Here is a 20,765-nt window from a genome sequence, read left to right as displayed (position 1 = left end):
CCAGGGGCACCTGTTAGTAGGGTGGGAAAACGGTCCGGAAACCCGATATCCGGCCCAATCCGCCCGGACCGTTTACACCCGAAACCGATTCTTACCCGAGCCGGGTATACCCGGCCCGATGGCTCGGGCTATATGGGCCGGGACTCGGACAGGAGCTCATATCCGAGTCCCGGCCCGAAATACCCGTCCGAAACCCGTCCATTAAGATCCGCCCGCTCCAACCCGCCCATTAGCTACCCGAAGGCTGCTACCCAAACACCCTTTTCATATCGTATCACCAACGCAAGTTTATATGATCCAAAGGTGTGGGACTAAAGGACTTGAGTTACTTAAAATTTTAGCTTTTACCAAGCCTTGTTTTGGGATGCAAAGGAAGAGGTAGATATAACTTCCCTCTTGCTTCTTTTATCCTTATCCCAACAATGTGGGAGTAATAGATGAAACTTATTTAAAGTTTTTGACTTCAAAGAAACATGTCTTCCAAAGCAAATGAGGAGGTTATATATAACCTATCTCCTTACTTATTTTATTTCTAACTCAAAGGTGTGAGACTAAAAGTTGAAGTTTGCTTAAAGTTTGTTTTGTGATGTTGGTCTTCTTGTGACCTTGACTAACTATGGGGCATGGTCAATAGTAATTGACTATATCAAATGGTCCTAAGACCATGTTTTTTTTCCTCCTAACTTTGATGTATTTTATTTTCAACACAAAAAAAAAATACTTGGGTATATTTTGCTAAACAAAATATCTTGACTTTGTCTCTGACAATTGTTTGATACAGGCTTACGCAAACTTGCTTTCAGAAATGCATTGACAAGTGGTACTATGTTTTTCTAGTTTATGATGTTTTTATGATATGATCTTTATTTGCTTGTAGTTAGAGGGACTAAAAAAAAGCATATATTTGAAAATTGAAATGTTTACTATTGCAGATACAAGGAGGCTGAGCTCCATATGGGTGAAAACAGTTGTATCGACCGTTGTGTTTCAAAGTATTGGCAAGTAAGTTGTTCAATCTCTCTTTCTTTTCGTTTCTTAATCACTAGTTTAACCTTCAACACTGCTTATTCTAGGAATCAACATTGGATTTCTTAATCCACGATGAAAATTATTAATTTTTTTTTTTTTTTTTTATCAACATAGAGTACCAGATAGACAATCATTTGGTAGTGTAATCGGATCATCTCTTGTTTGAGTGAAAGTCATATAGTTTACAAGTTCGTTTATGTAGGCATTGGCCCGCGATTTATATCACTTCATAATTAGAATGGACAAAATTTTCCATTTTATTTTGAATTTGATGAAGCCCTTATGTGCAGGTGACAAATCTAGTGGGACAGCTGCTTGGTTCCAACCGACCTGCGTAAAAGAAATTTTTTTTCTTTCATTTTACGATTTTTACAGGGAGATGCTCACAAGAAGGATAAAGATTACTTAGATATTGTTACTCTTTTTTTTGTTGAATCAGCCTAATTCTGAAAACAAGTATTTATCATAAATTTGAGATGATTATAATGGTGTAATAAACAGTAACCTGCAGCAATTTTGATCTTGGTTGGAGATTCAACAATAAGACCATATCTTTGTTTTCTGCTTCTGTCCAGATTGCTTTTTCTCGTTCAATGTTATTCCTGTGTATGAATAGTATCTCCGGGTGAGCCCAGACACTATGTGCTTACCCTATCGGATTTTCGGAGGAGGTAATAACCCACTACAAGATATTGGGCTCAGATAAGACATATGATTAGGATACAATACACAAACACTTCTCTTTCGACTTTTTTCTTGGCGGAATTGTGATGAATTTCTGATTTCAATGAAAATAGAAGCAAGTAGACTAGATTTCAATTTTCAGTCTTTTGGTGTCTTTATATTCAAACTCACAAACTTTTCATTATAATCTTCTAAGGTTTTTCAAGAGAGTTAATGAAAGAAAAAAAGGGTATAATTCCCTCAGCAATATCTAACATGAAATGGTGAAACAGAGAGGTCCTAGAGAATGGAGTGACAAACAAACCCTCTCACAAACTTCTAAAAAGAATGTTTTCAGCTCAAATGGCATAGGAAACAAATACATACAAAAAAAGATCAATCCTCTATACAGTTTTCAGCTCTTGCTATTCTTTTTTATCTCCAAGTTTGTACCATCCTTTAGGGTTTCTTGTGCATCAGTATCCATTCCAAGGCTGAAGAGAGCAGCTGCTTGAAGATAGAATGCTGTTGACCAATCCGGCGATATTACTTGAGCTTGAATAGCGTCTCCGAGGGCTTCTTGTGGCATGTCGTTCATCAAATAAGATAAACAGCGCCGAGCAAATACTGTCGGTGATACCATTCCACCATCAATGAACTGCAGAACAAACAAGATTAAATTCATTAACAACCCCTAATTTCTTGAAACTTGGTTAGGTCATTTGAACTAAAACTTCTGCTAACTACATAAAATTGTTAGAAGGTAATTCCAATTAGTATGAAGTAAAAAGGGCGCCCCTTAAAAGGTATTAAGCACTCTTTCCTAGGGACGCGTTTTAAGTCCATGAGCGCCAGAAGTGCCGATGTTGGCAATATTAGTACCAGCCCGGAAGCTGTCAAGCACAGCCTTCAACACGTTGAAGTCATCTTGGTAAAGGAATCCAACATCGGTGGAAGTGAGGTGGGATGCTTCTTATAAGGGATTAAGCATGTTTCCTTGTGTCAACATTTTAAAGTCGGGAGGCACGAAAGTGCCAAGCGGACAAAATATCACTAGCACAGCGGAAGGCTAGCCCACAAAATATCACCTGTGTGTAACAACTAATGGCATTAGTGAACTCTTTAGCTCGAAAAGCAGTGTCTCCATGTTTCTTTGAGTTCAATGTTTCCTGCATTTGGTTTGTCCACATTTGAAAAGAGAGCTGCAGAAAAGCAATACGAAAATCATCATACGTCATTTCGTCAATAAAATACAGTACAAATCAAAGAATTTCAATTCAATCTACTTCGAAATTGTTCATTACAAATCATTAGACGTCGTTTCCTTCGTATAATTCAGTACACCCATCAAAGAAAATTGCATTAGTTGAATTTAATGAAAACCCACCAGAATAGATTGATGAATTCCTACCCAAACTAAAATCACCAGTAATATTGATAGTGATTGAACACCCAAAACTAGGGCAACTAAATGAAACACCAGGAAGTATAATAAAACTTCCTCATCAAAATCAGAATCAAACTCAAAATGAACCCACCCGAATAGATTGATGAATTCCTACTCAAAATCAGAATACTGAATCAGAGAATAATCTTCTTCTTTTGAACAAGAAACAAATTGGGGTAAAATTATAGGATTTATGATTAAAAGGTTGATGATTAATCCATAAAAAAAAAAAAAAAAAACTCCCGCCATTGAAATAAGAAGCAAAAATTCATCACATTCTAAACCCTAAATTAAAACAACCCAATTTGGATCACTACCCACAAGCCACAACCTCCAAACTCCCAAAAACTAACTAGTTCTTCACAAAACCCAATCTCAAAATCTTTAGTTCTGTTCACTATGTTGGTCCAAATTGATCTTAATTAACAATTCAGACGAACAAAAGAAGTCTATTGTCAAATTGATCTCATTTTCCCTCTCTCTATCTCTAGATTGTTTACTACTACTACAAGGATTTTAGAAAGTATAAAAAAAAAATCAGAGGGTTGTGTGATTTTTTAGTCCCACATTGAAGAAGGAGAAGGCGGAACAAGGAAGAATGAGATATAAGATAGGAGTTAGGAATTCTGGTCCAAGTACCTTGGTGCTTTGGGCGATGACGCAGCTAGTGGGGTATATTTGCACCCACGTGGTTCTGCTCTAAACGTTCGGGACCCGTCCGTCCGAACCCGTTATAGCCCGAGCGGATTCTCGGGCAGAACCGGGCCGCGGGCACTGATATAATCGTAATTGTCCGGCCCGAAGTGTCCGATAGCCCGATCGCTCACATGATTATTGAGCCCGATCCGCCCGAGTCCGGGAAATAAAAGTCCGAGCCCGACCAAACCCGCCCAATTCCCACCCCTACTGGCTGTTACCATCCTTCCGTTGTGCTCTCCACCTGGCCTCGGATTTAAATTCAGTTTTCGCCCACAAGTTCATTTTGGACTCTACTTTCCATCTGGACATCAAAATTGGCCAACACACCAGACTGTCCTTACCACCAAATGACCACAATGCCCTTAGTATGCATTTCTTCCGCTTATAATCGTTTTTCGCGCTCAACTCTTTAAAGACACCTGAGTAAAGAGAAACAAATAATTCATCAGAGTAAAAGCTCGAAATGGACTAACTAGCCCGAGTTAAGAGATCTAAATGAGACATTTTCATGTCTCATCAGTGTGAATTGATGATCAATTGTCTTACTGAAGAAACAGAAAGATTAAAAAAGGATGCTATTGAATTGAAGATGCACAAGAATGTGGAAATAGAGAGAACAACAAAGCAAGGAACTCTTATTCAGGAATCGGAGGCATCACTTGATGGAAAGGAATCCTCCATCAAAGAACTACAAAGTAAATTATCAGAACAAAAGGAGGTCATGACTCACCAGCGTAACGCGATAAACCTGCTCAATGAACGGCTAAACAACGAAGCACAAAGGCTAAAATCATTAGAGCAGGAGAATGACAAGCCCGGTGAAGAAATTTATGTTTTGAAGTCTAAGTCTGGGCCATGATGACAGTTTTAAGTCGAATATTTTCGCAATTGGTAGAAACTAGTAAGATATTAGGAACTAGTAAATATATTAGCATAAAACTATTAGAAACTAGTAAAATATTAGGAACTAGTAAAATTAAAAACTAGTAGTATTGTAACTCTATAAATAGAGTCTTATATTTCTTTGTAAACCATCAAGGAAAGTGGGTCTCTTAATTTGAGACGGAGGGAGTATTATATATACATACTAGGGTATATCCCGTGCCCTAGCACGGGCACTTGTATCAATCAAATGTTACGGAATTTATTGTTACATTTTATTGAGAGAGAGATTTTTATTAGTTATTATTTTTTTATTTCTTTTCTCTTAAATTAATTATTATTTTATTGAGAGAGGGAGAAAGAGATTTTAATTTTTTTTTAACCCTTGAAATTTATTTTGTTTTTTTTTTTCTTAAATTAGTTATTTTATTTCTAAGAAGGAAAGGATTATTGTTTTTTAAATAGGTAACTTTATTTCTACGAAGGACTATATTTTAAATTTTGAGAAGGACTTCTAGAAAATATGCTTTATTAAAAAAGGGTGTTTGTCCCAGTCATCGTTTTCCCTTCTGTTTTATATAAAAAATATATATATTAGGGTATATCCCGTGCCCTAGGGCACAGACACTTGTATCAATCAAATGTTACGAAATTTATTGTTATATTTTATTGAGAGAGATTTTTATTAGTTATTATTTTTTTTGTTTCTATTCTCTTAAATTAGTTATTATTTTATTGAAAGAGAGAGAGAGATTTTATTTTTTTTTTTGACCCTTAAAATCAGGGGCGGCCCAGACCCAAAGCAGCCAAAGCGGCTGCTTTGGGCCTCACATTTTAAAGGCCCCAAAACACAAATTCATTAAAGGCACCACCAAAAAAGAATTAGAAAAGCCCAGAAAAGCCAAGACCAACCCGTGCAATGTTGTAAAGCTGGGTACGTGTTTAACAACTACCATGAAAGTGCGGGTCCCACAAGGCCATAAAATATTAAAAACCCTAGTCAAACTTACACCAATCACCTACCCTACTTTTCTAATTCTACAGACCTAGGCTAATAGTTAATAAACCTAAAACCCTAATTTACTTTCTACATATTCTCTCTCTAAATACTTTTTTTTTTTTTTTTTGTTGAAGGTCTCTCTAAATACTCCCCTTTCTTTTTCTCACAATGTCTTTACATTCTACTAACAACCAGGTAATGGTTATGTCTTGTACTACAACTTATTCTTTTCTTTTCTACTTTTTTATTTGTTATATTTAATGTTATTAATTTTTTCACATTATCGAAGAATATAAATTTTTTTAGTTTTGCAATTAGGTCTCAACAAGCAATAATCGCATTTCTTTTATCCTCTCATCTTGGCACTTCTTCTACTCCTTATAAGGTATGTTCTTAAATTTTTTTTATGTAAATCTTATTTTCTTAAATACAATAAATAAGTATTCATAATTTTAATAGTTCGTTAGTAATTGTTGTATTCGATTGTTAATTATACACAATTTTTTGTTACATTGGTAAATTATAGAATTTTACTACCCAATTAGGTTATAGGTGTTTGATTTAAATTTAATTTTTCTATTTTAGACCCCAATTCTCATATTGTCTTCAATTATTCAATTGAAAATAGTGTGAAAAATGAAGCGTACACATCAAGCAAGACATACTAAATTTTCCAAATGCTTGGATTTCTTACACAATTTTATTCACGATACCAGTTACAGTAGCCTCTGCTGAGAGAAATTTTTCTAAGCTAAAGTTAATCAAGTCTTACCTTCGCTCCACATGTCACAAGAGAGATTGAACGGGTTAGCTATGTTATCAATTGATCAAGATATGACAGAAGAATTGGATTATGAACGAATAATTAGTAATTTTGCATCTCAAAAGGCAAGAAGAATGTTTTCTAAACATATTTAACTCATCTATATATACATGTAAATTGGATCTTGTATAGTATATCGTTCAAATTTATGCTTTTAGTATGTTTTGATACTAACTTATCTATTATAGCCCTTCATAAAAAAAAAGCTTCTCTATTATAGCAAAAAATTAACTTTTTATAGCTAGTGTAAAAGGGCCCCAAAATTTTCTTCGCTTTAGGCCTCCAATCTACTTGGGCCGCCCCTGCTTAAAATTTATTTTGTTTCCTTTTTTCCTAAATTAGTTATTTTATTTCTAAGAAGGAAACAATTACTTGGAACTCAATTTTAGCTGGGTATACGAAAAAATCAGGGAAATTGAAAGAAGCACAACAACTGTTTGATAGAATTCCTGAATTGCTTTGTGACTTTCCTTGTGCAAATAATATCAATAATGTGACTTGGGATTTGAATTGCTTGCATTTTTAAAACACACATTCTGTTTTAGAATGATTTAGAAGTGAATGAAAGACAAGTTGAACAACATTTTGATTAAGAATGTAGTTGGTTTACGTCATAGTTATATGTTTTGAATATTTGAGACCAATAATTTTAGTTCTGGGTTTGATTTTGTATGTTTTGAAATGTAGGAAGATGCCTTTCTCGCATGACTTTGAGATTGCTGCATGGTTATCTATTCTATTGCATGGATATCCTATCACAGATGTTTGGTAGAGTTGTATATAGATAGGGAACCACCTAGGAGGCGTGAGTTTGAAAGACATCAAATTCTTGCGCGATTGTACCCAGAGAGTGATACGACTTGTCACGCAATGCTCCGTATGAAAATTGACACGTTTAATCAATTGTGTTCTATGTTGGTAGCCAAAGAGCTAAGACCTAGTAGGTGGGTTGATGTGAAAGAACAAGTAGTTATATTCCTCCTCACTATTGGTCACGACTCGCGTGTGAGGCACAACGGGTTCGACTTGATTAGGTCATCTAAAGCAGTGCATCGTCATTTTCATAATGTGTTGCGATTTGTCTTAAGACTTGGTCCTGAGGTGGTGAAGCCGACACGTGAAAGTTTTTTCCTAGAAATGGGTAATAGACGTGGTTGGCCATTAACATATTTCAAGGACTGTGTTGGTACAATAGATGGTTCATACATACCAACAACTGTACCGGTAGAAGATCAACCACGGTATCGTAACAGCAAAGGAGATATTAGACATAATATTTTAGTACCTTGCTCATTTGATATGAAGATAACATATGTTTTAGCTGGATGAGAAGGATCTGTCCATGATAGTAGGTTTCTGAGATCTGCCGTCACAACTTGTGAAGACAAGCTAATAGTTCCTTCTGGTATAGGCGTATAGCTATGCCACCTCTGTACTTTATTGATAGTTGACATCATTGTACTATATACTAATATACAATTTTTATTTGATAGACAAGTACTACCTCGGTGATGCCGGTTTTCTACTTGCACCGGGCTTCCTAACACCTTATCGTGGGGCTAGATACCATTTATGATTATAAAGAACGTAAACCAACGAACCCAAGGGAGCTTTTCAATTATCGACACTCATCTTTACGTAATGTGATAGAACGAGTGTTTGAAGTCTTGAAGAAAAGATTCACATATTTACGAGCATCTCCGTTTTATTCGGTGAATTCGCAAATAAAAATAATAAAAGCTTGTTGTATTATGCACAATATAATTAGAGATGTAGATCCAGATGATAATAGTGATGAATGGGAAGATGCCATCGAGGAAGAACATGATGAAATAAGTAATCAAAGGGATGATGTAGTAGGACTCGAGCCGAATCCGAATTGGACAAGAGTTAGAGATGCTCTTGCGCTTAGGATGTGGAATGAGTATCATCATTAACATATTGTAGAATATTACAAATTTATATTTTATGACGATGTGTATTTGATGTTTTAGAACGATATGTATTCGAAGTTTTAGAATGATATGTGGATTTATCCAGAGATTTGTCCCAGTCACCATGTTTCAACCTATTTTATTACATAGATTTAAAAGTCCTAATTGGACTTTATGTTTGTTTTGGGCGTGTGTGGACAGTATGTTAGGCACTATTTTTTGGGTTTGGTTGGGTGAGGGGATGGTAAGTGCTATTATAAACCTTGTCTAGTTGATTAGTGTCTTATATTCTAATTAGGTTTTATTGGAGTCAGACTCCGGTAAGTATGTTGATCTCTCCCAAGAAAAAAAAATACTACTCCATCTTTATTATTATTATTTTTTTTTTTTTGTTGAGCACCATCTTTATTAGTTAAAGACTTCAATTAAACTATCATTTTTGTTCATCCTAATATTTGAAGATGATTTTCAATTCTCTGGACGTAAATCCAATGTCTCCCGCACCTTAGGACTGGTGTTCCAATCTCACGGAAAGCATTATTTTTTTTCTCCTTTAGAACTGGCCATTTGAAGTGTAATTTCTTTTTGGCCCCCAAATTACAAGGAAGTCATGATTTTATTCTTAATTAGTGACTAACTGTCGTTTAGGCACTCAATTTTGTCCAGATTTATTTTTTGATCCCCATTTACTTTTTGCGCTTGTTTTGTTGTATTTTAATTGTTTTGTTATACATATTATTTTATCTTTCACTTCATCTTGCTCCCTCATATACTTCATCTTGCTCCTTCATATACTTCATCTTTTCATGTTTCTCTCCCCCTCTTTATCTTTTTCAGTTCTCTCTTTTCTCTCAGTCGTTGTGGCGAGAGGGAGAGTTCCGTTTGTTGCAATATTTCTTCTTCCTAGACAGCTAGCTTAGAATGTTTACCACATATTGTTTCATTTATTAATTTAGTTAACAAAAGAGTTTATGTCCTACTTTTTTTGTTTTACCTCAAATGTAATTAAAAAAAATTTCGCTTCTGAAATCCTAAACATGTCTATTAGTACAAACAAAAAATTATCATATAATGATCAAACGTATGAAGAAATTGTAATTAAATAAAGAAATGTATTTATCTTTTACAATCACTGATACCCTTCTACATACAAATTAACACGCAGATTTTATTTAAGTCAGCCCTGCCTAGAATAAAATCCTGGCTCCGCCCCCTATGGCAACAAACAACAACTTCTATAAAATGACTTCTAACCTCTTGTGTAAGACTCCTTCATTTCAAATTTTCTTTTATGCATTGATTTTCTTTTTTAAACAGGAAGATTCAAATATAGTATTTAAAGGAAATTATAGATGTCACGACTCAATCAAATTCACAACTATTGCAATATTAAGTTGTTTATAAATCAAAAGTTTGACTAAAAACAAAGTATTTAGCTATCGTCCCTAGTGTTTAGATTACGTCCTTGCTTATGTGCAACTTCTATAATGTGTATTTGTTGCTTTACGAAGAAAGTAGGATTTCAGACATAATAAACTCTTATAGTGAAAAGAAGACTTGCAGTTAAATGCTTGAGATTTTAACAAGCGGTTAGTGATAATACTAATTTTAGAATTTGGATTCTTAGTTCATGAGCAAAACGATCAGATCTCTAGTGCTACATTGAAACTTTTCTTAATTCTATTTAACATAAATGTTGCACTTGAATTATGTAGTGAATTACCTTCAGTTTCCATTAATAAGAAATTAAGCTTTGAGTGTTGATTTTTGAAACTTGTTGCTAATGGAGTTTTGAAGATTTGGAATTTGAGTTGAGAAGTGTTGTAGTTTTTTTTTTTTTTTTTTTTTTTTTTTTTTTTTTTGAGAAGTTGACTACAGTCTACGTTAGTCGTTACAAGGCATTGGTGCATCATGGAGATGTAATGAGCACGATAACCGCCTAATTTAAACTGAGAATGAAAGAGGCCTAAAACCCGACAACGAAGAGGCCTAAAGCCCGACAAATTATTACATTATTCATAGCCTAAATTACATAGGATAAATCTTTATGGCAACTGCTTCCACCGAGACTCGATCCCACGACCTCATGGTCTTAAGAGGGGTGTCCATCCGTTACACCAAAGGGTGGTAGACGAGAAGTGTTGTAGTTATACAAATCAACTTGCACTTGATAGAATTTGATGCACTTACTGGAAGCAAGATTGCGTCGATTGACATTGGTGCCCATGTTGTTCGTATGTTATACAGTCCTACTACTGGACACACTGTGATTGCTATACTTGAGGTTGGTGCACTCTGTATCCTTCTTTACGGGTCGTTAGATCCCATTTGAGATTTCTTGTCAAGTTGATGATAGTGAAATCGTGTAACTTCGATTGTACAGTACAACATTTAGAATTGGATAATTTTGTAAGTCTGTCGGCTAGGTTATGCCGTTTGTGTCATAGTGTTAGAATGAGCCTTTGGGTTCTTACTTGCAACTTTGTCTTTGTGAGGTTATGCATAGTTCTTATGTCGCCATTGGTATCATTATTTCGGTGTTCCTTACATTTGGAATCGGGGAATTTGTACTCAAATACTATTTCATAATGTTTCTAGGACTGTTGATGTGGCGTTAAAATTCCACATTTGGATCGCTTAACTACGATGAGTTAGTTCTTTTCGGGTTTTATTTATAATTCTTTGTGTATTTCTTGTTAGGAAGCTTATTTGGAGTTTGACGTTAGATTCGGAATAAAACGGAGCATATATCACATTTTCTTCTCATGTGGAAGAGACCGGAAGGAAAAAACAGCAAGAGTATTTTAGTAATTTTGTGAAAATCAGAGGTTAGATGGCAAGAGGAGTCTATGGTGAGTCCGATGGCGAAGATGGAAGTCGAATCGGAGTTCGGACGGAGAAATAATGGAAGAAAGAATTCGAAGGGTATTTTTGTCTATTCTGGAAATTATATGATGTAGAGACAAATTTGAAGGCACCCCTTTCGGTTTCCAAATGAGAAATAGGCCCAAGCCGAAGCCCAAGTCTAAAGAAGAAGGCAAAGAAGACTTTATAAGCACCCCAAGACCAAGTCAATGGTCCCAAAACAAGTCAATGGTTTTTAGTCTTGGGGTGTGAACAAAAAGGAGGGAATCAGACTTGAGAGGGGATCTTCCACATTAAAAAAAGCTAGGGTTTAGAAAGGATTGATCTTCTCCATCAAAGACTGAGGGTTCTCGGGGCTTAAGAGTTTAGGGAGAGAGGAAAGAGGAAGTTGCCGGCTAAAGCTAGGCCGACCAGCACACTAGGCCGGCCATAGCTCGGCCGACACGGGAAGAAAAGGGACCGCGAAGCTGTTCGGACAGCAAGCCCGAGAGCAGCTCGGGAATTGCAGCAACTCCGACCTTCCTTCTCGGCGGACACCAGCTAGGGACTTGTGGATCATCTCGGGTAGGCAACAATAGCTCGCTACCCTTCGAGAGCAAGCTCGGGAACCAGCCGGCAGTAGCTTGACCGGATCTAGGGTTTCTTCTCTTGGCCGGATTTGGTTGATGTTATTCCGACCATTATTTGGCCGGAAAGTTTAGAGTTTATGCTTGAGATACTCACTTGATAATTTCCCTTGTGTTGCCTTGTCATTTGGTGTTGGTATCCTAGAGAGAAAGCTTAGGTTAAAGCTTTCATGGTGGATTGTTATCATAAGGAAGAAGACAACTCTGTTGTTAAGGGGAGGTCAAGTTCGGTTGAGAGGACACCTATTGTATTCTGTTAAAGGGATTCCTGCATTCTGTTACAGGAGGTCGACAACAGTTAAAGGCTAATATTATTTGACGATCTTAGTCTCGCGCCACATCGGAATAGGGAGATTTTCACCTTAACTCAGGTCTTCGGTAAGACTTTAATTAGTTAAGATCAAAGTTTAAAGAGGTAGTTCTAGATTTGGGTAAGACTTTGACTATATCACCTTCGTAATTGGTCTTTTTTCCTCCCAAGGGTTTTGTTAATCTTTCTTTGATCATCAACTGCTTATTTCTATATGTTTACCCTTACTTCCATCCCGTGCAGCCTAAAATAGTAAAATTAACAAATTCCTTTTAAAACTAGATCTTCATCCTCGTCGGGTTCACGGTAGATAAGTTCTTAACTTCTTTTGGAACAACACACTGTAGTTACTAATGTGGGAAACCTACAGTTTTTGTTCCCACTGCTTCTTTTTTCCCTCACTGTTCTTTTTTAATCTTTTCTTGGTCGATGATTTATTACTGTTTGATTTTTCTCCATTTACACAATATCTATTATGTATGGTGGTGAAAGGGTTTTTATCTTATGCCAGCCAAAGTCAGCTTACCATATCAGATATTGCACGGAAGGCGTTTGCCGCGTTTCTTCATAGCGTATGTTTCCTTCTTAATTCAGTACTACCTTTTTGAAGTTTAAAAGATAAAAATCTATAATGTAACATCACTTTTACTTAAACCTATTTTTTTTTCTAGATATGTCTCTAGTTATTAAGAGTTACATCAAGATAGCTGTTGAATACTACAGGGGAAAGCTTGGGAATCATGATGTTCTAGCTAAACCTGTTGGCCACTCGGTACTTCAACTTCAACATCCAAGTTTTTTATCCTATAAAGGTTTACATTCGGATGGAAAGAATAACTCATACCATGTCTATCAAAGTTATGTATGTACTCTTGAAGAATTCGAACGTACATGTCATCACCACGGGTATAAATTTTGGAAAAGAAAAGTTATGTATGTACTCTTGAAGAATTCGAAATGTTAGAACAAGAATAAACAATCTACCATATAGCAACAAAAGATAACACTAAGTGGACTTTAAACACCTATGCTTTGTAAGAACTGACTAATAACGTTAAAATGATTGGAACTCAACCTTTATGCCCAACTAAGAATTAGATGCACAAAAGCAGTCGCGAGGTCTGCGTATTTGCCCCTAAGTTATGTACAACCAAAATGCTTAAAAATTCTATAACAATTACATAAGTAAAATCATCCACAACAGCACATCACTAATTTGAACCAATTTCAATTAATTTGAAATTCTACAAGAGTACAATCTGAGCATCCAAATGGGTAAGAATCTAACACTTATGAAGACACCTTGTGGACTCTAAAATTATGTTTAAACTTTGACATTCCCCAAACAAGAGAGAATAGTAACCGAACTTCAAAACTATGTAAAATCAAACATAACTCTAAAATTGAACACAACTTAGTCCTACAATCGTTACCTTCAAAACTCTAATCTCTGTGCTTCCTATTTCGTTGGCTCTTTAGATCCCCTTCAATCTCCCATCAGGAACCCTACATTAGAGACTTATGTAATGTGGTTGAGGTCGGTTTCTTAAATTGGATAAGTTGAAAGCTTTTAGCAACTAGCACCCAATTTAATGTGCAAAGAGGGCGCCAAAATTAATATTGCGGTGTAGGTTTAGAACTTTTCTTTTTCAAAATTTCTAACCCCCTTCCAAACGGACCCTTATTTTTCTTCTACAAAAAACAGAAAAACCCTTTCTCACTCTCACTCCATCCCCACTCGACAGTTCTACTCGTCACTTCTAGGGTTTTTCTTCTTTTTCTTTTTTGTTGTTATTGAGACAGTTCTAGGGCTTCTTTCACTCATTCCCTCTAAGTTCTTCAACTTTCTCAGGTATGAATTTGTTCCTTCATTTTTACTTAATCAAATTTTGAAGTTGTTGGTTTAGTATTTTTCTTTCTATTTGTTGTTTTTTGAAGTTTAAAAGATAAAAATCTATAATCTAACATCACTTTTACTTAAACCTATTTTTTTTTCTAGATATGTCTCTAGTTATTAAGAGTTACATCAAGATAGCTGTCGAATACTACAGGGGAAAGCTTGGGAATCATGATGTTCTAGCTAAACCTGTTGGCCACCCGGTACTTCAACTTCAACATCCAAGTTTTTTATCCTATAAAGGTTTACATTCGGATGGAAAGAATAACTCATACCATGTCTATCAAAGTTATGTATGTACTCTTGAAGAATTCGAACGTACATGTCATCACCACGGGTATAAATTTTGAAAAAGAAAAGTTATGTATGTACTCTTGAAGAATTCGAAATGTTAGAACAAGCATAAACAATCTACCATATAGCAACAAAAGATAACACTAAGTGGACTTTAAACACCTATGCTTTGTAAGAACTGACTAATAACGTTAAAATGATTGGAACTCAACCTTTATGCCCAACTAAGAATTAGATGCACAAAAGCAGTCGCGAGGTCTGCGTATTTGCCCCTAAGTTATGTACAACCAAAATGCTTAAAAATTCTATAACAATTACATAAGTAAAATCATCCACAACAGCACATCACTAATTTGAACCAATTTCAATTAATTTGAAATTCTACAAGAGTACAATCTGAGCATCCAAATGGGTAAGAATCTAACACTTATGAAGACACCTTGTGGACTCTAAAATTATGTTTAAACTTTGACATTCCCCAAACAAGAGAGAATAGTAACCGAACATCAAAACTATGTAAAATCAAACATAACTCTAAAATTGAACACAACTTAGTCCTACAATCGTTACCTTCAAAACTCTAATCTCTGTGCTTCCTATTTCGTTGGCTCTTTAGATCCCCTTCAATCACCCATCAGGAACCCTACATTAGAGACTTATGCAATGTGGTTGAGGTCGGTTTCTTAAATTGGATAAGTTGAAAGCTTTTAGCAACTAGCACCCAATTTAATTTGCAAAGAGGGCGCCAAAATTAATATTGCGGTGTAGGTTTAGAACTTTTCTTTTTCAAAATTTCTAACCCCCTTCCAAACGGACCCTTATTTTTCTTCTACAAAAAACAGAAAAACTCCATCCCCACTCGACAGTTCTACTCGTCACTTCTAGGGTTTTTCTTCTTTTTCTTTTTTGTTGTTATTGAGACAGTTCTAGGGCTTCTTTCACTCATTCCCTCTAAGTTCTTCAACTTTCTCAGGTATGAATTTGTTCCTTCATTTTTACTTAATCAAATTTTGAAGTTGTTGGTTTAGTATTTTTCTTTCTATTTGTTGTTTTTTGAAGTTTAAAAGATAAAAATCTATAATGTAACATCACTTTTACTTAAACCTATTTTTTTTTTCTAGATATGTCTCTAGTTATTAAGAGTTACATCAAGATAGCTGTTGAATACTACAGGGGAAAGCTTGGGAATCATGATGTTCTAGCTAAACCTGTTGGCCACCCGGTACTTCAACTTCAACATCCAAGTTTTTTATCCTATAAAGGTTTACATTCGGATGGAAAGAATAACTCATACCATGTCTATCAAAGTTATGTATGTACTCTTGAAGAATTCGAACGTACATGTCATCACCACGGGTATAAATTTTGAAAAAGAAAAGTTATGTATGTACTCTTGAAGAATTCGAAATGTTAGAACAAGCATAAACAATCTACCATATAGCAACAAAAGATAACACTAAGTGGACTTTAAACACCTATGCTTTGTAAGAACTGACTAATAACGTTAAAATGATTGGAACTCAACCTTTATGCCCAACTAAGAATTAGATGCACAAAAGCAGTCGCGAGGTCTGCGTATTTGCCCCTAAGTTATGTACAACCAAAATGCTTAAAAATTCTATAACAATTACATAAGTAAAATCATCCACAACAACACATCACTAATTTGAACCAATTTCAATTAATTTGAAATTCTACAAGAGTACAATCTGAGCATCCAACTGGGTAAGAATCTAACACTTATGAAGACACCTTGTGGACTCTAAAATTATGTTTAAACTTTGACATTCCCCAAACAAGAGAGAATAGTAACCGAACTTCAAATCTATGTAAAATCAAACATAACTCTAAAATTGAACACAACTTAGTCCTACAATCGTTACCTTCAAAACTCTAATCTCTGTGCTTCCTATTTCGTTGGCTCTTTAGATCCCCTTCAATCTCCCATCAGGAACCCTACATTAGAGACTTATGTAATGTGGTTGAGGTCGGTTTCTTAAATTGGATAAGTTGAAAGCTTTTAGCAACTAGCACCCAATTTAATGTGCAAAGAGGGCGCCAAAATTAATATTGCGGTGTAGGTTTAGAACTTTTCTTTTTCAAAATTTCTAACCCCCTTCCAAACGGACCCTTATTTTTCTTCTACAAAAAACAGAAAAACCCTTTCTCACTCTCACTCCATCCCCACTCGACAGTTCTACTCGTCACTTCTAGGGTTTTTCTTCTTTTTCTTTTTTGTTGTTATTGAGACAGTTCTAGGGCTTCTTTCACTCATTCCCTCTAAGTTCTTCAACTTTCTCAGGTATGAATTTGTTCCTTCATTTTTACTTAATCAAATTTTGAAGTTGTTGGTTTAGTATTTTTCTTTCTATTTGTTGTTTTTTGAAGTTTAAAAGATAAAAATCTATAATCTAACATCACTTTTACTTAAACCTATTTTTTTTTCTAGATATGTCTCTAGTTATTAAGAGTTACATCAAGATAGCTGTCGAATACTACAGGGGAAAGTTTGGGAATCATGATGTTCTAGCTAAACCTGTTGGCCACCCGGTACTTCAACTTCAACATCCAAGTTTTTTATCCTATAAAGGTTTACATTCGGATGGAAAGAATAACTCATACCATGTCTATCAAAGTTATGTATGTACTCTTGAAGAATTCGAACGTACATGTCATCACCACGGGTATAAATTTTGAAAAAGAAAAGTTATGTATGTACTCTTGAAGAATTCGAAATGTTAGAACAAGCATAAACAATCTACCATATAGCAACAAAAGATAACACTAAGTGGACTTTAAACACCTATGCTTTGTAAGAACTGACTAATAACGTTAAAATGATTGGAACTCAACCTTTATGCCCAACTAAGAATTAGATGCACAAAAGCAGTCGCGAGATCTGCGTATTTGCCCCTAAGTTATGTACAACCAAAATGCTTAAAAATTCTATAACAATTACATAAGTAAAATCATCCACAACAGCACATCACTAATTTGAACCAATTTCAATTAATTTGAAATTCTACAAGAGTACAATCTGAGCATCCAAATGGGTAAGAATCTAACACTTATGAAGACACCTTGTGGACTCTAAAATTATGTTTAAACTTTGACATTCCCTAAACAAGAGAGAATAGTAACCGAACTTCAAAACTATGTAAAATCAAACATAACTCTAAAATTGAACACAACTTAGTCCTACAATCGTTACCTTCAAAACTCTAATCTCTGTGCTTCCTATTTCGTTGGCTCTTTAGATCCCCTTCAATCTCCCATCAGGAACCCTACATTAGAGACTTATGTAATGTGGTTGAGGTCGGTTTCTTAAATTGGATAAGTTGAAAGCTTTTAGCAACTAGCACCCAATTTAATGTGCAAAGAGGGCGCCAAAATTAATATTGCGGTGTAGGTTTAGAACTTTTCTTTTTCAAAATTTCTAACCCCCTTCCAAACGGACCCTTATTTTTCTTCTACAAAAAACAGAAAAACCCTTTCTCACTCTCACTCCATCCCCACTCGACAGTTCTACTCGTCACTTCTAGGGTTTTTCTTCTTTTTCTTTTTTGTTGTTATTGAGACAGTTCTAGGGCTTCTTTCACTCATTCCCTCTAAGTTCTTCAACTTTCTCAGGTATGAATTTGTTCCTTCATTTTTACTTAATCAAATTTTGAAGTTGTTGGTTTAGTATTTTTCTTTCTATTTGTTGTTTTTTGAAGTTTAAAAGATAAAAATCTATAACGTAACATCACTTTTACTTAAACCTATTTTTTTTTTCTAGATATGTCTCTAGTTATTAAGAGTTACATCAAGATAGCTGTTGAATACTACAGGGGAAAGCTTGGGAATCATGATGTTCTAGCTAAACCTGTTGGCCACCCGGTACTTCAACTTCAACATCCAAGTTTTTTATCCTATAAAGGTTTACATTCGGATGGAAAGAATAACTCATACCATGTCTATCAAAGTTATGTATGTACTCTTGAAGAATTCGAACGTACATGTCATCACCACGGGTATAAATTTTGAAAAAGAAAAGTTATGTATGTACTCTTGAAGAATTCGAAATGTTAGAACAAGCATAAACAATCTACCATATAGCAACAAAAGATAACACTAAGTGGACTTTAAACACCTATGCTTTGTAAGAACTGACTAATAACGTTAAAATGATTGGAACTCAACCTTTATGCCCAACTAAGAATTAGATGCACAAAAGCAGTCGCGAGGTCTGCGTATTTGCCCCTAAGTTATGTACAACCAAAATGCTTAAAAATTCTATAACAATTACATAAGTAAAATCATCCACAACAGCACATCACTAATTTGAACCAATTTCAATTAATTTGAAATTCTACAAGAGTAGAATCTGAGCATCCAACTGGGTAAGAATCTAACACTTATGAAGACACCTTGTGGACTCTAAAATTATGTTTAAACTTTGACATTCCCCAAACAAGAGAGAATAGTAACCGAACTTCAAAACTATGTAAAATCAAACATAACTCTAAAATTGAACACAACTTAGTCCTACAATCGTTACCTTCAAAACTCTAATCTCTGTGCTTCCTATTTCGTTGGCTCTTTAGATCCCCTTCAATCTCCCATCAGGAACCCTACATTAGAGACTTATGTAATGTGGTTGAGGTCGGTTTCTTAAATTGGATAAGTTGAAAGCTTTTAGCAACTAGCACCCAATTTAATGTGCAAAGAGGGCGCCAAAATTAATATTGCGGTGTAGGTTTAGAACTTTTCTTTTTCAAAATTTCTAACCCCCTTCCAAACGGACCCTTATTTTTCTTCTACAAAAAACAGAAAAACCCTTTCTCACTCTCACTCCATCCCCACTCGACAGTTCTACTCGTCACTTCTAGGGTTTTTCTTCTTTTTCTTTTTTGTTGTTATTGAGACAGTTCTAGGGCTTCTTTCACTCATTCCCTCTAAGTTCTTCAACTTTCTCAGGTATGAATTTGTTCCTTCATTTTTACTTCATCAAATTTTGAAGTTGTTGGTTTAGTATTTTTCTTTCTATTTGTTGTTTTTTGAAGTTTAAAAGATAAAAATCTATAATGTAACATCACTTTTACTTAAACCTATTTTTTTTTTCTAGATATGTCTCTAGTTATTAAGAGTTACATCAAGATAGCTGTTGAATACTACAGGAGAAAGCTTGGGAATCATGATGTTCTAGCTAAACCTGTTGGCCACCCGGTACTTCAACTTCAACATCCAAGTTTTTTATCCTATAAAGGTTTACATTCGGATGGAAAGAATAACTCATACCATGTCTATCAAAGTTATGTATGTACTCTTGAAGAATTCGAACGTACATGTCATCACCACGGGTATAAATTTTGAAAAAGAAAAGTTATGTATGTACTCTTGAAGAATTCGAAATGTTAGAACAAGCATAAACAATCTACCATATAGCAACAAAAGATAACACTAAGTGGACTTTAAACACCTATGCTTTGTAAGAACTGACTAATAACGTTAAAATGATTGGAACTCAACCTTTATGCCCAAGTAAGAATTAGATGCACAAAAGCAGTCGCGAGGTCTGCGTATTTGCCCCTAAGTTATGTACAACCAAAATGCTTAAAAATTCTATAACAATTACATAAGTAAAATCATCCACAACAGCACATCACTAATTTGAACCAATTTCAATTAATTTGAAATTCTACAAGAGTACAATCTGAGCATCCAAATGGGTAAGAATCTAACACTTATGAAGACACCTTGTGGACTCTAAAATTATGTTTAAACTTTTACATTCCCCAAACAAGAGAGAATAGTAACCGAACTTCAAAACTATGTAAAATAAAACATAACTCTAAAATTGAACACAACTTAGTCCTACAATCGTTACCTTCAAAACTCTAATCTCTGTGCTTCCTATTTCGTTGGCTCTTTAGATCCCCTTCAATCTCCCATCAGGAACCCTACATTAGAGACTTATGTAATGTGGTTGAGGTCGGTTTCTTAAATTGGATAAGTTGAAAGCTTTTAGCAACTAGCACCCAATTTAATGTGCAAAGAGGGCGCCAAAATTAATATTGCGGTGTAGGTTTAGAACTTTTCTTTTTCAAAATTTCTAACCCCCTTCCAAACGGACCCTTATTTTTCTTCTACAAAAAACAGAAAAACCCTTTCTCACTCTCACTCCATTCCCACTCGACAGTTCTACTCGTCACTTCTAGGGTTTTTCTTCTTTTTCTTTTTTGTTGTTATTGAGACAGTTCTAGGGCTTCTTTCACTCATTCCCTCTAAGTTCTTCAACTTTCTCAGGTATGAAT

The 20,765-nt window shown here is 35.1% G+C and overlaps 1 protein-coding gene across 1 annotated transcript; it reads right to left on the bottom strand.

Moving 5' to 3' along the window:
• Nucleotides 1-1,857: 1,857 nt before the first annotated feature.
• On the bottom strand, nt 1,858-7,997 carry LOC147568721 (uncharacterized). Its single transcript, XM_086660811.1, has 6 exons — nt 7,829-7,997; nt 4,569-4,586; nt 4,166-4,257; nt 3,104-3,250; nt 2,781-2,894; nt 1,858-2,350 (listed from the first exon to the last, which is right to left on the bottom strand). Exons 1-6 carry the CDS (start codon nt 7,995-7,997, stop codon nt 2,108-2,110), a joined length of 783 nt encoding a protein of 260 aa, XP_086516937.1. The 3' UTR covers nt 1,858-2,107.
• Nucleotides 7,998-20,765: the final 12,768 nt, after the last annotated feature.

Source organism: Eschscholzia californica, unplaced genomic scaffold, assembly GCF_041429995.1.
Source record: "Eschscholzia californica isolate CP2 unplaced genomic scaffold, dmEscCali1.0.p SCAF_1, whole genome shotgun sequence".
NCBI classification, from domain to species: domain Eukaryota; kingdom Viridiplantae; phylum Streptophyta; class Magnoliopsida; order Ranunculales; family Papaveraceae; genus Eschscholzia; species Eschscholzia californica.
This window is presented reverse-complemented; position numbering and strand designations above follow the sequence as displayed.

Coding starts and splice junctions, on each gene's coding strand:
- LOC147568721 (XM_086660811.1), bottom strand. CDS start 7,997: ATGTCAACTATCAATAAAGTACAGAGGTGGCATAGCTATACGCCTATA. Junction 2,895..3,103: donor TACTGGTGATTTTAGTTTGG/GTAGGAATTCAT, acceptor GCTTTTCTGCAG/CTCTCTTTTCAAATGTGGAC. Junction 2,351..2,780: donor CCATTAGTTGTTACACACAG/GTGATATTTTGT, acceptor TTTGTTCTGCAG/TTCATTGATGGTGGAATGGT.